Source organism: Eurosta solidaginis, chromosome 3 (assembly GCF_040869045.1).
Source record: "Eurosta solidaginis isolate ZX-2024a chromosome 3, ASM4086904v1, whole genome shotgun sequence".
In the NCBI taxonomy this organism is placed as follows: Eukaryota; Metazoa; Arthropoda; class Insecta; order Diptera; family Tephritidae; genus Eurosta; species Eurosta solidaginis.
In genome coordinates, this window is record NC_090321.1 from 187,669,591 (window position 1) to 187,686,980 (window position 17,390).

General features: G+C 36.1%; 3 protein-coding genes across 3 annotated transcripts in view; 1 reads left to right on the forward strand and 2 right to left on the reverse strand.

Annotated features, from left to right (window-relative positions):
* The window catches only part of sprt (PDZ domain-containing protein sprite), a 63,204-nt gene that overhangs the window by 43,354 nt on the left and 2,460 nt on the right, over positions 1-17,390 (reverse strand). The gene's annotated exons all lie outside the window — the stretch shown is intronic.
* LOC137244788 (persulfide dioxygenase ETHE1, mitochondrial) overlaps positions 1-17,390 on the reverse strand; it is a 57,261-nt gene that overhangs the window by 37,832 nt on the left and 2,039 nt on the right. The gene's annotated exons all lie outside the window — the stretch shown is intronic.
* LOC137244787 (uncharacterized) lies at positions 2,433-10,018 on the forward strand. The gene is made up of 4 exons (XM_067774293.1): positions 2,433-2,949; positions 5,326-5,816; positions 5,883-6,249; positions 9,163-10,018. Exons 1-4 carry the CDS (start codon positions 2,649-2,651, stop codon positions 9,351-9,353), a joined length of 1,350 nt encoding a protein of 449 aa, XP_067630394.1. The 5' UTR covers positions 2,433-2,648; the 3' UTR covers positions 9,354-10,018.

Genomic DNA, 17,390 nt, shown 5'->3' on the forward strand with positions numbered 1-17,390 from the left:
GTAATGCACGCTTTTATAGTATATTGTTCCAGTGCGGTTAAGTTCTGCAGCTAGTATAATTTTCCCCAGCATCAAATTAAAGAAATCGCACGATAGGGGGTCACCCTGTCTGAAACCTAGTTTAGTTTCGAACGGCTCGGAGAGGTCCTTCCCAATTCTGACTGAGCTGATGGTGTTGCTCAACGTCATTTTGCACAGCCGTATAAGTTTTGCGGGAAAACCAAATTCAGACATAGCAGCATATAGGCAGCTCCTTTTCGTGCTGTCGAAGGCGGCTTTAAAGTCGACGAAGAGGTGATGTGTGTCGATTCTCTTTTCACGGGTTTTTTCCAAGATTTGGCGCATTGTGAAAATCTGGTCGATGGTAGATTTACCAGGTCTGAAGCCGCCCGTATAAGGTCCAATCAGCCGGTTCACGGTGGGCTTCAATCTTTCGCACAATATACTTGAAAGGGCCTTATATGCGATATTAAGAAGGCTGATTCCACGATAGTTGGTGCATTTTGCAGTATCCCCTTTCTTGTGGACTGGGCAAAGAACGCTTAGATTCCAACCGTCGGGCATGCACTCGTCCGCCCATATTTTGCTAAGCAGTTGCTGCATGCGTCTTACCAACTCCTCGCTGCCGAATCAAAGAAAGAATCATACTGTCTAAAATCCTACCAAGTAGGATTATTATAAATTTGTTTTTACCTGCATGGTTAAGTTTTTTTCATTTTTCTCAAAAGGTTGATTCTTGAGTTATACCGTTATTCCACACATCCCCTCAATTGTTAATTAGTGTAGATAAATCCAAAAAATGCTCTGCATAGAAAAAATTGATCGCATATGGACTTATGAATTTAATTACTTAGTTTGTCAGTTAAACTACGCTTAAACTTATTCTGCAGTCTTTCAGTCTACATTAACTGAAGTTTAAGCTAAGCTTAAGCGGCTCATCTGGCCGGGTTAAACTCTAGTTAACCTATCGGTTATTTGCGTTCGTACGAAATGGCGTCGAATATACCCAACAAGCATTTCGGCTTAAGTACTATTAGACCTCATGCTGATAACTAGGCATACTTCTAAAATCTCTAGCTTTGTTTCGAAACAGTGGCTTAACTCAAGAACCATAATGTACTCAGCAAAAGAGGGAATTTTTTATAAAGCAAAGAATGACATTCCTTAACTTGAAAAAATTTCAGTAACAACTTGTGGTTCTATAACTGGACTCAAACGTAAGATTCCATACTAAAGTATTTTCACGAAAATAAAATGAAATATATATAATTTATAATAAAATAAATAAATGTGAGGCGCGATAACCTTCGAAGAGATTTTAGGCCGAGCTTCTCTTCCAATTTGCGTCGTGCTCCTTTTAGTTTTTCCTACAAATTGGCGGGACGGGTCCTACTTGTTTTGTGCCGACTCTGAACGGCATCTGCAAGGAAGACGAGTTTTCACTTAGAGCTTTTCATGGCAGAAATACACTCGGAGTGCTTGCCAAACACTGCCGAGGGGCCGCTTAGAAAAATGTTCCTTTATTTTCAACTAATTTCAACTTGCTTCTAAAATTTTGATATTGCTTTTGCCACGCTACCATGACATCACGGTGGCCGCCTATATAATTTACTTTTGATTAATTACGCTTCATTACTGCTATCATCTAGGTGTTTATTTCTCACAATCAACAGCTTTTGGTTTTGGTCATACCGCCTTGGAGATTTTTTTCAACTCCACCTCAACTCGATATACAATCTAGGTTATCAACTGGAGAAACGTGTTGAATATTCATTTGAGAACTGTACATTTCTCAAAATCTCTCGAAATTAGGATAATAATTGAAAAATATTAATGACGTTGGAGATCAACTCGAAAACTTTTAATTTTACAAAATTTCTTAAAGGTTGGATAGTGATTGGAGAATGAAGTTGGATATCAACTCGAAAACTATCTGGTTTAAGAATAATTAAATAATGATGTTGGATTTCACTTCCGGAAGTAGATTTCGCTGCAGAATTTTTTTCCATGTGTGCTGGGTAACCAAAATTCAGCTGTTGCCGTATCTACGAATTATCGATAATAAAAAGACCAATGTTGCCGCACAAACAGCATACCCCAAAGGCGGTCTTAAACTGTGACTGAAAAACTGCTCAGTAGTTTAACGGGAGTTTAAATTTGACTACAGTTTAATCAAACTTAGTTTAAACTTAGCTTAACCAACTACTGAAAAACCGGGTCTTAAAATGAAATTAAGCAAAATGCTTATTCAGAAGATTCATAATTAACTAAATACATGCATACCTATCTACTAGAAATATTTTTATTTCAATGTAAACAATGTTTATAAGAAAGTGTATATCTCTCCATATGAGAACACACAAAATAGTCAATGAGGGTCTACCTATAGCTTTGTCGCATTTGTATGTTCGTAGTAGATATTACAATCGTTTCGTATGAATAATATTCTGATAAATTACTACAAACTTTATTAGTGTACGGGCAATGCATTTTGTAAAATAGTTTAACGCCGAACGGCGATCGCGATAGACGTGAATTATATATTTTGGAGAGATCATACAAACTAACTTTACAACTAACTAGCTTTTGTGAAAAAATAAGAGAGATAAATAGAGAAATTGTTAATAAACGAACGCAATAATTACGTCATGTCAGCAGCTAAAGCGAATGGGAATACTAAATCAGATACAAAAAGAATTGAAGGTGGATCAGCTGAAGCGGCTAATGGCGTTAAGGCAGCTAATGAAGCAGCGGTCGCAGCTGCTGCCGCTATGACAGCCGCACGTCAAATACCCGCCTGGCTGAAGGGAGAGCTATTTGTGGATTTGCTGCAAAAAAATATTCCCGATTTTAAATCGATAAAAAGTTTCAATGCAAGGCCAGCACAGGGAGCGGGTGAAAATTATGCTACTCTAATGGGTTTGGTGGAAATGGAAGTGGCGCTGAAAAGTAAGTTTTGTGTTATGTTGAGAGATAACTGCACTGTACAACGGAAGTTTTGGTCACCTAATAACTATGGTATTTTTCTGGAAATTGGTAATGCACTGATCGTTTTTTTGAACAAAGCTATAGTGCAACGTAGCTAATTTTTTTATACTCAGTTGGGCAGAGCTCACAGAGTATATTAACTTTGATTGGATAACGGTTGGTTGTACAGGTATAGGGGAATCGAGATAGATATAGACTTCCATATATCAAAATCATCAGTATCGAAAAAAAATTGATTGAGCCATGTCCGTCCGTCCGTCTGTCCGTTAACACGATAACTTGCGTAAATTTTGAGGCATCTTGATGAAATTTGGTATGTAGGTTCCTGGGCATTCATCTCAGATCGCTATATAAAATGAACGATATCGGGCTATAACCACGCCCACTTTTTCGATATCGAAAATTTCGAAAAACCAAAAAAATGCGATAATTCATTGCTAAAGACGGATAAAGCGATGAAACTTGGTAGGTGGGTTGACCTTATGACGCAGAATAGAAAATTAGTAAAATTTTGGACAATGGGCGGGGCACCGCCCACTTTTAAAAGAATGTAATTTAAAAGTTTTGCAAGCTGTCATGATGAAATTTGGCAGGAACGTTACTACTATTACTATATATGTGCTACATAAAAATTAGAAAAATCGGATAAAGAAAACGCCCACTTAAAAAAAAAAATTTTTTAAAAGTCAAATTTTAACCACTATGAAAAATGATTATCTTTACTGTGTATAAGTAAATTATGTCAACAGTCAACTCCATTAATGATATGGTGCAACAAAATACAAAAATGAAAGAAAATTTCAAAATGGGCGTTCGCCCTTTTTCATTTAGTTTGTCTAGAATACTTTTAATGCCATAAGTCGAACAAAAATTTACCAATCCTTCTGAAATTTGGTAGAGGCATAGACTCTATGATGGTAACTGTTTTCTGTGAAAATGGGCGAAATCGGTTGAGGCCACGCCCAGTTTTTATACACAGTCGACCGTCTGTCCTTCCGCTCGACCGTTAAAACGATAACTTGAGCAAAAACCGATATATCTTTACTAAACTCAGTTCGCGTACTTATCTGAACTCACTTTATCTTGGTACAAAAAATGGCTGAAATCCGACTATAACCGCGCCCACTTTTTCGAAATCGAAAATTACGAAAAATGAAAAAAAATGCCATAATTCTATACCAAATATGAAAAAAGGGATGAAACATGGTAATTTGATTGGTTTATTGACGCAAAAAATAACTTTTGAAAAAACTTTGTTAAATGGGTGTGACACCTACCATATTAAGTAGAAAAAAATGAAAAAGTTCTGCAGGGCGCAATCAAAAGCCCTTGGAATCTTGGCAGGAATACTGTTCGTGGTATTACATATATAAATAAATTAGCGGTACCCGACAGATGGTGTTCTGGGTCACCCTGGTCCACATTTTGGTCGATATCTCGAAAACGCCTTCACATATACAACTAAGGGCCACTTCCTTTTAAAACCCTCATTAATACCTTTAATTGTATACCCATATCGTACAAACACATTATAGAGTCACCCCTGGTCCACCTATATGGCGATATCTGGAAAAAGCGGCCACATATAGAACTAAGGCCCACTCCCTTTTAAACTACTCATTAACACCATTCATTTCATACCCATGTCATACAAACACATTCCAGGGTTACCCTAGGTTCATTTTCCTACATGGTGATTTTCCCTTATTTTGTTTCCAAAGCTCTCAGCTGAGTATGTAATATTCGGTTACACCCGAACTTAGCCTTCCTTACTTGTTACATATACATTTAAAGGTGAATTTGGTCACAAGGTTTTCTTGGAGCATGTGTACAGAATCCGGAAGAAATTTAGGGATAGTGTCTAAGGAATTATTGGCCTTATAAACTGAGTAACATTTTAATCCTTGAAACCCCACTATTTCTTTCTTCACAACTTTTTAAAAATTTCCAGAGGCACTGTAAAGTTGCTATGTTTTTATGCAACATGTTGCTATACATTGAGACAAAATTTTTGTTTATTGAAAAAAGAAAACTATATAAGGGTTAATGCTTGACCTGCGAACCGTGAATATGCAATTTTAAGCTTTGTATGAGAAGCAATATCATCTAAAATACAAAAGCTGCAGCCTTTTCAGATGTTGTAAAAACTGACCAAAAATCTCTTGTTGGTCCGTAATTTTTGAGTGCACTCTGATGTACTGGACAAAGTATAGTAATGTTTAGGGAAAATCAAGTATACGAAGCCCGCTTCCTGAAAAATACCATGGCTTCTCTGTTACAAGAAAAAGTTCCCACTTTGTTGTACTGTGCTGCTTCAAACAACCCATCGAATTTCAGCTGGAAACTCCAAAAAACTGGCATACATGATAAAGCTACCAATCGAATCGGTGCAAAAGATGATGAAGGGTCTTGATATATTCGCTATCGAAAACACAGTATATCACGATGTAATACCAGAGTTGGAGCAATTATATAGCGATGTAGGCGTCAAAGTGAAATTCGCGCCCAAACACTACGACATTACGACACCAAACGAATATGGCGTAATATTAATGGAAGACTTACGTCAGCGTGGCTTCAGGAATGTCAATCGCTTGAAGGGACTCGATATGGAGCACACAAAATCAGCTTTGAAAAAATTGGCGCAATGGCATGCCGCATCAGCTGTGCGTATAGCCACGAAAGGCAAATATCCCGATATTGTGGGTGTGGGCATTTTCAATGAAGATTATATTGAAGGCATGAAAGCTATAAATGAGCCAACTGCGCATCTGTTTAATGAGTGTATGCGCACCTATGAGGGTTATGAAGTTTATTCTGAAAGTTTGGTGAGTACGAATGTAAAAGTATGAATATTGTTAATTACATTTAATAACATTAATAGCATTTTTTAGGCTAAATGTCACGATAAATTCTTTGATGAATTTCGTGTATTTTTGAATTCGGACCCGAATGAATTTAATGTTTTAAATCATGGTGATTTTTGGTCCAATAATATTATGTTTCAGTATGATGCATTTGGCAAAATTAAAGAAACATATTTGGTGGATTTTCAATGTACGCGTTATGGCCCACCCATTAACGATTTATATAATATACTCTTATCATCGACGCAATATGAAATCAAGTTAAAGCATTTCGAATATTTCGTAAAGTATTATCATGATCATTTAATTGAATGCTTGAAATTGTTAAAATACACAAAGAAAATGCCGACATTGAAGGAAATTCATATACTACTATACAAATATGGAATCTATGGTGAGTATTGGAGAAGTATATAATATGGGACTGATACTGATAAACTCGTACATAGTACATATTAACTTACGTAGTAAATCTCTAGCAACATGTTGCATCAACACGTTACAGTGTTGTAATGCCCTTGGAAAAAATGGGAAAAAGTGGTGGAATTAGAAATGGTGCCATATCAAAGCGTGTAATTTTACTCATTCTAAAGTGACCAATTTTTTTTTGGCATAAAAGCTTAAACTCTTTAGAACTCCGTACACATGGGCCAAGTACACCTTGGGAACAGTTTATCTTCTAAAGCAATCAAAAAGAAATGGGACGTACTGAACTATAAGTTTATTCAGTAAGATTTATTTTTTCGATTTTACCATGGTCACTTTGTTAAAAATAACTGTTGAATAGTGTAATTATACCAACCTTTTTCTTAAATATTCTATTATATGCTTTTACGTTGCTATGTACATTAGGGTGGTTTTTAAAAGGCAAACGAGACATTTTCTTCAGCCTGTAATACCGATTTACTTAGAATAGAAATCTTATATCTTTGTCCGTAATAATATTACTGACAAAATGCGTTCATATCATTCTTTAAGAACCGCCCTAGTGGATACACGTATTTGCTAGTATGCATATTTATTTATTATGCATGTTAAACCGCAGTTACTCATATTTAACATAACAGAGAATAACTTGAAAACTCGTATTTGTCATGTGAAATTTCTGTACAAATTTTGCAGCTATGGTATGGTTGAACATTGACTGCTGAGAGAAACGCCACCTTATCAGCCGTTTCGAAAACGGTATACCTCCGTTTCGTCATCTTCAAAACTTCTACGGAATTGACGATAGGGCACTCCTAGCCTCTCTGCATGCCTGCCAACAAGGCAGTGCCCAATTGGTGTTACTGCAAATGAGGAAGTTTTATCACTATTTATTTTTGGATAGATTTGCTTAAATGTCCGATACCCATCCCTGGTTGGGTTGGCGGTAGATGTACTCTTTAAGAATTCGCTTCCATTTGACAAAGGGTATACTTAAGCGTTCTTTGTCAGAAATAATCTTCTTTGTTTCCATCAGTGGCCCTCTGTCACAAGACCCGTGTAAGATGTACACATTTCCTGAAGGAATGGGCAATCACTATTTGAGTGTTAGTTCCGAATTGAATGAGTAAAAGCCAAGGGATTTATTAGCCATTTGGATATGCTTAAAAATAAAGGTTTCCCTGCCGATAGTGTGTTTTTCTATCCAAACCGCAGCTTCCATGATAGCTAATAATTCTGCTAGAAAGATACTACAAATACTCAGGAAGTCTGGAAGAGAGTTGGAGGTGTCGATCGTTCCATTAGATCCCTTCTCCAACCCTACCGTTTAGCTTAGAAACGCTGTTGTATATGGAAATGCTGGCGTCAACAGCGATACACCGTTCAGACTTCACCCAATCATCCCTGCTGAGACTGTTTATCAGAAAGTTGCTCTCGCACAAGGGTATGTGCTTCGAGCAAGAAAACTAGAGGTGTTTAGTATACTTGTGTATGCTATGGTTTTAGTACTCCGATGGAACGACTCTTTTAAACGCGGGGCGGACGTTGCCGCTGTTCGGTATCCTGTAATATCCAAGGGTAGTATATCATGAATGATTTGATGAACAATTCAATACATTGTAACGCTAGATACGGCGTTAATTAAAAAAGTAGTGGATATTCCCTTACACATAGGATCAATCAAAGAAAAAAATAAAGAAAAAAAGGGTGTGTGTAAGTTATACTTCTTGGGCCTCAGGCTACCTACACATATACAACATTTCATCGCACCGTGAATAGAATTTTTTCGGAAAGATCGGTCCCTTGGTGGATCTGGAATAAACTTCAACCGAACACTATCCGGATCGTTGCAAATCTATCCTGTAAATTTGAATAAAAGCTGCATACAAACATAGTATTAGCGTTGCCAAATGTCCCGTATTGGCCGGGACATCCCGCATTTTCACAAATTTTAAAGTGTCTCGCCGGGAAATGTTATGTCCCGGCATTTTCACAATATCAAAATTAATAAATTATAATCTGCTACGAAACATGACCATATTGGCGGCTTCGATTGTATTCAGGTCATTAGCATATTGCATGCTACTCTGAAAAGAAGAAGAGTTCATCCCTAATCTGGTTCTTAATATTGTCAATTTTTGACATTTCGCACACCTAAATATTCATTTTGCATGAGGAAGTGTTGTGTTTTAAAATAACGTTTGCAAAATGAATCCATAGTATATTGAATTCGCATTAAACACAGTAAACATATTAATTGTTTGCCTGTTTCATAAAAATATTTGTTATAAATAAATGAGTTTAAAAAGTTTAATTCCATCTAAAAATTATTTCGTTGGTCCCGGAAACCCGAAATAAAAATCTGGCAACCCTACATAGTATGTACATCCATCTCTCTCTATATATGTATATATAGATAGATTAAATCTCTTTAGTCCACAAATATTAGCATATACGTATATAAGTACATGCATACAAAAATACCAAAAACTAGAGCTTTTGTTTAAGAATTTAACAAAAAGTTTATAATTTTTTACGAAAGAGTATTTTTCAAGAGATGTATGCATCCTTAACCATTAACAACATGAACATAAATATGTATGTATGTATGTATGTCAAGCTGATATAAAATGAAAATACATACATACATATATACATACCTACACATAAATGCACTACCGGAGTTAAATAGCGCTAGCCAGTGCAGGTTTTTTCCCACTCAAAGCAAGTTTGCTCGTACAATTCACAGCGAACATACACACGAACTACATTTTCGACCCGTGATTTTTGCGTTACATTTTTTAAAAAATATGACTAATTGAAGCTTTGTCATGCAATATTTAAACGTTATCATCTAATTTTATCATCTTCTATTTTATAGCGATGGCAATAGTTTCCGGTCATATGGCGATTGTGCTGGTTGATCCAACCGATTCAGCTAATTTTGATAATTTAATTGGTACTTCACCAGGAGGCCTTGAATTTAAAAGGCTGATGTATACAAATAAACGTTTTCGTAAACATGCCGAAGCCGTCTTGCCATGGCTTTATAATCGTGGTGCTTTTGAGTGATAAGAAAAATGCAGTGATAACAAATTTTTAAGTTAAACAAAAAAATATATATCGATAGAACTGTTTATAGACAACTATGGATACATATGTATAAGTATATACCGGGTCGATTTGTATGGACGAAAGTTAACCGATATCGCGCCATCGATTTTTCGATAGGATTTGGGCTCAGGAAATAAAGTTCCACTATGCATACCCCAAAAAATAATTTTCGAGCCTGCGAAATTATATTTTTTTTTTCAAAAAACTGTTATCGCCAACGGTTTTAGCGGACATTTTTGGGTCGGACGGGGTATACATATGAAAATTTTTTTAGTAGGTCATGAAAAAAACCATAAAAATCAAAAAAAAAAAAAACAAAAAAAAACCAAAAAAAAAAAAAAAAAATGTCGCAGGCTCGAAATTTATTTTTTGGGGTATGCATAGTGGAACTCCTTTTCCTGAGCCCAAATTCTATCGAAAAATCGATGGCGTGATATTGGTTAATAAATCGACCCAGTCTAATGAGTATATAGTTTATGACCAGGTGCAATAAGGAAACTTATCTTTTTTTTTAAATAATATGTAGTAAAATAATATTTTTTTGCAAGCATATAGCTAATCAAAACATAAAAAAATATGTGATAATTTTTATGAAAATATACTGGTGTAATATAATTATTCATTATTTTATAGTTTTTATTTTTGTGATTAACACTTGTGCGAATTGTTTGAAGAGTAAGTTTTTGGGCAAATAAAACTAGCCAAATATATTCAGAAAATCAAGAACAAAAATCAGTTCCATCCTTAGTTGCTTTCTTGCTACTTTTGTCAACAATTCTTATGCATTTTCTGAAACAAATTTAGCAACCTTCATAAACATTTTCATTTTCTTTGCAACCCTTATATTATGAATGAAAATATGTATATTTGTAAATTCCCTGAAGGGAAGTCTGTAACTAGTGATACAAATTTCTAGTTTTGAACTAGACCTTAAGTGCCAAATAAGTACTAGGGTGTTAGCAGCTAGATTTTCTCCAGTTAAAAATGGCGGCCACCATGGTGTGATGGTAGCGTGCTCCGCCTACCACACCGTATCCCCTGGGTTCGCACCCCGGGCAAAGCAACATCAAAATTATAGAAATAAGGTTTATAAATTAGAAGACAATTTTTCTAAGCGGGGTCGCCCCTCGGCAGTGTTTGGCAAGCGCTCCGGGTGTATTTCTGCCATGAAAAGCTCTCAGTGAAAACCCATCTGCCTTGCAGATGCCGTCGGAGTCGGCTTAAAACATGTAGGGCCCGTCCGGCCAATTTGTAGGGAAAATCAAGAGGAGCACGACGCAAATTGGAAGAGAAGCTCGGCCTTAGATCTCTTCGGAGGTTATCGCGCCTTACATTTATTTATTTATAAAATCGGTAGTTTGGATTTTTATATTCCATATTTAACATAAAATTTGCGAAATAGGGCACCAACAAACAATTGCTGCCAGCTTTTTTACCCACACTTTCCCAGCAGTTCGGAACTACCGAAAAAGTGGGAAATATCATACGACAAGCAACATGTAGAATTTCGGTCCGGTTCGGAGCCAACGAAATAGTACCCGGAAAAGAACTAGATTCGAGCTGTAAATTTTTACACTAATCCAGAACTGTCGCAAAAGCGCCAATAAAGAACTAGTTCTAAAGTGGAAATTTTTATCTTATTCGTAACTAGTGAAAAGGCAGTGTTGCGGGGATAATTTCTACCGCCTAGGACATCGTTGTGTTAAACTCGCCAGTCGAAAGCATGTAAAAGAGATAGATGGCGAACTAGTAGTAGTTCGAAATGCACTAGAAGCGCACTACTTTTAAATTAGAGATTTTCCCTACAAGGTTTACTAACACAACGTTTACTTCTTGGCTATAATTTACATATTTATAAACTTGTTTTCCATTAAATTACGCAAAGTTTTTAAAATGTGTTCTCAATTTCATAAGTAATTGAAGCTTTATTACTTCCTTAAGAAAATATTCTGAAGGTTGGGGTTGTTTTTTATAGCTTCAAGAGCATTTCAAGGGAGAGGGTAGCTTGGAGTTGTTAAGAAAATTTCACATTTTACTTGCAGACAATTAATATTTGCATTGTTCAAAAGGGTAACAAAGGAAATGAATTTTACAGGAAGTCGATTTAAATAAATTCGTTCCACAATTTTTCCTTGTCTAACCATTTTTATAATGACGATGTCGAATTTTATTTGTTTTCGCACTTCCGGTTTATCAAGATTTTTTTTGGTGGCTACACCAATCTTGGGGTCAAGTCAATTTTATGCTTCATAATTGCTTTCGACAGTTTTTTTCTTTGAAGGTGTGAAAATGTAAGTCGTTGGTGAAAGAGTAAGTGGTTAGTTGTGTACAAATTTGTTACTTATTAGAGTTTTTGATCAAAAAATGTTGCTAGATATTTTTCCAGCCTTTTAGTTATATAAATTTCTCCAGCATTTGAGAAATATAAGGTACTCAAGTTGATATCCAACATAATTCTACAATCATTATCCAACCTTGGAGAAATTTTGTGATACTTATAGTTCTCGAGTTGATAGGTCTGGATTTTTATTCTGGCTTTAAAAAAATAATAGTTATTTTTTAATTTTTATTTTCATATTTTAAAAACAAAAGTCCGGATTTTACATTTATTTGTTGGCTTTTGTTTGCCCATACTTTTTCGAGTCAAAAAACAAAAATAACTAATTAAACGGGTCCCTGGCGTAAATATATGTCAGGCCATAAAGTTATAGATCAAAACAATTTTGAAAAAATTGAGCCACCGGCATCTTACCTCGAGGCTGTTATGGTAACATTTTAGGATTATTAAGGTTGATTTCCGGATTGTTTTGACAATAATATCGCAATTATATCATGATATTTTCAGAACTACCTCTGTATCATTTTGGGATCGCTTCTAGATAACAACAAAGTTGCTTCTACCATTAAAAAGAGAGGACTGTAGACTCATGACGGGTATTCTGACTGGACACTGCTTTCTGGCGTCACATGCCTTTAAATTAGGCTTGGTCAGTGATAGCAGATGTAGGAAGTGCGGGCTGGAGGAGGAAACGATCGAGCCCGTTCTGTGCTCGTGCCCTGCGCTTGCCAGACTCCAGCTATTAGGAGTGATACAGCTGTCAGATCTAGAAGCAGCAAGTGGCTTAAGTACTAGGAAGCTTCTAGCATTTGCCAAGAGGACGGAGTTATTTTATAACATAGGTCCTGGTTTTTGATAGGTTTTTTCAGTTTGATTGTTAAAACAAACTTCTGGTTACACTACGGACTCATTCAGTCTATGTGAGGTCTTCATAGACCGGTCAGTTCAACCTAACCTAACCTAGATAATTTCGAATAATTTACGGGATCACATTGAAACTATTTTCGAATCAATCTGGGTATAGTTTCAAGATCATTTCTGAACAGATAGGAGATAGTTTGGAAAATGCTCCTGATTATTATTCTGGAAGTAATACCGGAAGGTTTTTAGGATAATTTCGAGATGGTTTCGGGATTGTTGTTGTTGTAGCCGTAATTCTCCTCACCCAATAGGTAGGATCACCCACAAACTGTCATCAGGTTGGACCATAGAGACATGGGTGTTAGAGGCGTTAGTTTTACATTGCAATTAAAAAGATGGTTGGCCTCATATGGAGACACATTACATGCAGGAAAAACATTGCATATGCCAGATTTGATTCTTGATAAGTAACACAGTATTCATATTGGAGACGTGCCAGAGTGACACGCTTTTCCCTGGCTTTTATCAACTTCGAATTCCGGGTATTTGACACTGGCAACGGGGTGTGCCGGGCATTTATCCACATAGAACTTTGCCGACTTTTTGTGGATAACTATGAGGGCCTGTTTATGGCCTTTTCGTGTGGGATTATTTCGGAAGCATTCTGAAGTTTTTTCAGGCTGTTTCCGGATCAAATCGAGACAATATGGCGGTTATCCCTGGATCAATTCAGGATTGTTTTTGAATCATTTCTATCTGTATATCACTTAGGCATTGTCTTCGGAATGAAGTCAGAATAATTTCGGAGCTCCCTTCGGATAATTCCAGCATTATATTCACTCTTTCAAAATAATTTCGAGACGTTTCTGATATCATATCTATAGTAAGTAGACAAGGATAGGGATTATCGCAAAATAAAAATGCGGGTTATTTTTAAATTGGTCTATTTCGAAACAGTTTCGTAATAATTTTTGCGGCCAGCGTGGTGTGATGGTAGCGTGCTCCGCCTACCACACCGTATTCCCTGGGTTCACACCCCGGGCAAAGCAACATCAAAATTTTAGAAATATGGTTTTTCAATTAGTAGAAAATTTTTCTAAGCGGGGTCACCCCTCGGCAGTGTTTGGCAAGCGCTCCGGGTGTATTTCTGCCATGAAAAGCTCTCAGTGAAAACTCATCTGCCTTGCAGATGCCGCTCGGAGTCGGCATAAAACATGTAGACCCCGTCCGGCCAATTTGTAAGGAAAATCAAAAGGAGCACGAAGCAAATTGGAAGAGAAGCTCGGTCTTAGATCTCTTCCGAGGTTATCGCGCCTTACATCTATTTTTTTTTTATATAAATAACATCTAAATGTTTTAGTGGACGGAGCCGCCTCTAAATGCTCGTATATGTGTATATATGTAGTTAGAAGACACTACTAAGTACGCCTACAATCTGTTTTTTTACAATTTCTCGCTTTCAGTCGTTTGGTCATAAATTCACACAATCGTTTTATTCGTTTATCTAAGCGATGCATTTTTATTTTATTAATTCACTTGAGCATTCGAGCATTGAAAAGTTGCACGATGCTCTTGACGTGGCATGTGGGATGCAGCAAATAAATTAAAGATTAAATGTATATTTATCATGATTTAACATTGGAAACGTGTTTAAGAAAGCGAAACCTATTTAAATAAAAATAACAATAATAAAACGCAAAACTTTCTTTGTTCAATGGTATTATATAAAATTTTTATTACTGGCAATAATACAACAACAAATTAATTAAACAATCTAATGATCATCTCTCCGTAATAGACGAATTGTGCAGAAATATTTGAAATAATTGTAATTAACGACTTAGCTGTGGCTTCAACCATACAAAAACTATTTGTAATCAAGACTGGTTTCAAATATTTGGTTAAGAATAATAAAACTCTTGTACTGGGTACATTCCAAGAGGACACATTAATAGTCTGTTGATGATTATTCTGGCAGAAGAGGCTTTTGAAATGGACAAAGAAGACTCGTTTTCCAAATGATTAAATATTTTTTTCGAGCGGCGTAGTTGAGAGGGTAGCACCCTGCGATAAAGCAGATATACAACCAGTGACAGAAAACTTACAATTGCTTTTTTTTGTTAACCTATTAATTTTTATACTCAGCTAAGCAGAGCTCACAGAGTATATTAATTTTGTTCGCATAACAGTACCCCATAACGGCATAAACTAATCGAGATAGATATAGACTTCTATATATCAAAATGATCTCGGCGAAAAAGGAAATGCGTTTAGCCATGTCCGTCCGTCCGTCCGTAGACACGATAACTTCAGTAAATTTGAGGTATCTTAATGAAATTTGGTATGTAAGTTCCTGGGCACTCATCTCAGATCGCTATTTAAAATAAACGAAATCGGACTATAGCCACGCCCACTTTTTCGATATCGAAAATTTCGAAAAACCGAAAAAGTGCGATAATTCATTACCAAAGACGGATACAGCGATGAAACTTGGTAGGTGGATAGGCCTTATGACGCAGAAAAGAAAATTAGTAAAATTTTGGACAATCGGCGTGACACCGCCCACTTTTAAAAGAAGGTAATTTAAAAGTTTTGCAAGCTGATTCTAGCTAGATTCAACTGCAACCAATTGAAGGGCTACTGACAACTTTTTTTTGTGGGCATAAAAAAAAAAAAACAATACAAAACGCCATAACCTCTGAAGAGATTTTAAAACTTGTTTATAAATTTTAGATGTTGCTTTGCCCGGGAATTGAACCCACTGTTGGTCCAAAAAGTACTAGACCTTACAGAAAAGCCGGCATACTCCTTTGACGTATGCCGCAAGAAACTATCACTTTTAACAAGGCTGGACCAGAAAGACATTGTTGTTAAAGATGTTGGTATAAAGGGGGTCTAGGTCATATCAAATTCGATACGATACAATATAGAAATGTTTTCTAGTGTATATCAATATTTTCTTATGCTTAGTTTTATAACGATATTTTTAGGGAGCAAGTATCCAAACTCTTTTATCGCTGAAGCGGCAGAAAAAAAATTATCTTAGCAAAAAGGATTTCATCAATGGGGAACGTCAACGTAATGGTTGTAAAATTAACATAAGTTAGGTTACAATTGTGTTCAAACCTTTCAGTTAAAAAATTTGTGCTGACCTTCGCGTTTTGGAATTTTTTAAGGTAAAGGCCGAACTGGGTCCTGCAAGACCAAGTAGTTTCTCGGCTTTTCGGATATAGCGTTCGAATAGAGCGTTTTTTGAGGTAAAGGTCAGACTGGGATCCGCTTGGCAAATCCGATAACCCATTCCGATTCAGGGCACCAAAATACATGTGTCACCTTACCACATCTGCCACCACTTTGTGTATCTGTGTGTCGCTTTTAAGCAGGAAGTCCACGCCAGTACTTTATTGTTTTTAACTTTTAAACACAATAATAAAAAAAACATATATTGGGATGAGTCCTACTTCGAACTTGTTTTTTGTGTATGAATCAATTTCTTAAAAAAAAATCGTAACTACGAAGTACTCGTCAAGTTCGGTGTGTTATCATACAGGTGTGCGTAAGAAAACAAATATTTTTAAGTTGACTAGAGCTCGCCCAGAAGTTGAAGTTAACTCAAAACAGGGGCAACTCTACCGGAACCAAATAGTTTCCAGCTTTATGAGAATAGCTTCGTTGGCGGTTTATCGGTAGCAATCGACACCGACAAGTTCTTGTTTTGTTTTCGCCTTGGTATCGCCGATTCATCGGATTTTTATTGGTTTCTTGTCGGCTTGATGTGTCAATGATTTTATATTGAAGTTTTAACGGCATCTGTTTCATAACAAAGCGATGAGTCGTCGACAACAAATCGATAGCACGCCAATGACAAATTTGCAACACTCTAATTAGAAACCGATAACATCTCGATATAAAATTGATACCTTTTTGAAAACCAACCGGTAAACTTTCGATAAAACGTCGATAGCATTACGATAATAAATCGACAACTTTTCGGTAACATAGTGATACTTTTTTTAAAACAAATCGATAACTTTATGACAACAAGTTTATAACTTTTTGATAACAAACTCGATTACTATTTGGTAACACTCTGATAACAAATCGATAAATTTTCGATAGCAAATTTAAAACTTGTTGATAACATATCCTATAACACATCGATAACCCTGGTTATCAACAGAAAATTTATAAATTGCTTTTTCTCGAACGGCTGCCAACAAATATTTCGCAAACTAAAGAGTTTTCTACCGATTGGTAGATTCCTCTCCTAAAATTAGCTATAGTGAATTAGTTTCAGATCAGATAACATTAACAACCAGGCTGAGTTCAGCCATAATTATAAATATGTATTTATTGTTAATATCAACGAGCCTGACCCGTGCGCATCTTGCGCAACCAATATAAAAGTCTCTTATAACTTTAAACGAGCAGTTCTTGTATATTCGTATATTTGTATGTTTGTATAGCCGAACGATCTCGGGAACGGCTCAACCGATTTAAATGAAATTTTGCACAGAGATAATGTATCACCTTCTAAGACTTTCTACCTAGGTGTTGCCACTCAGAATGTTTCACAAGGTTGCCACCTATTCGAAATTTAAAAAAATTGCATGTGATATGCCGATATGGGTACCAAACGAAAGGTATTTCACTCCGCATTACAACAGGGACGTTGTTGAATAGGGTTGCCACCTATTCGAAATTAAAAAAAAATTGCATGAGATATGCCGATATGGGTATCAAACGAAAGGTATTTCACTCCGCATTACAATAGGAATATTTTTGAGTAGGGTTTC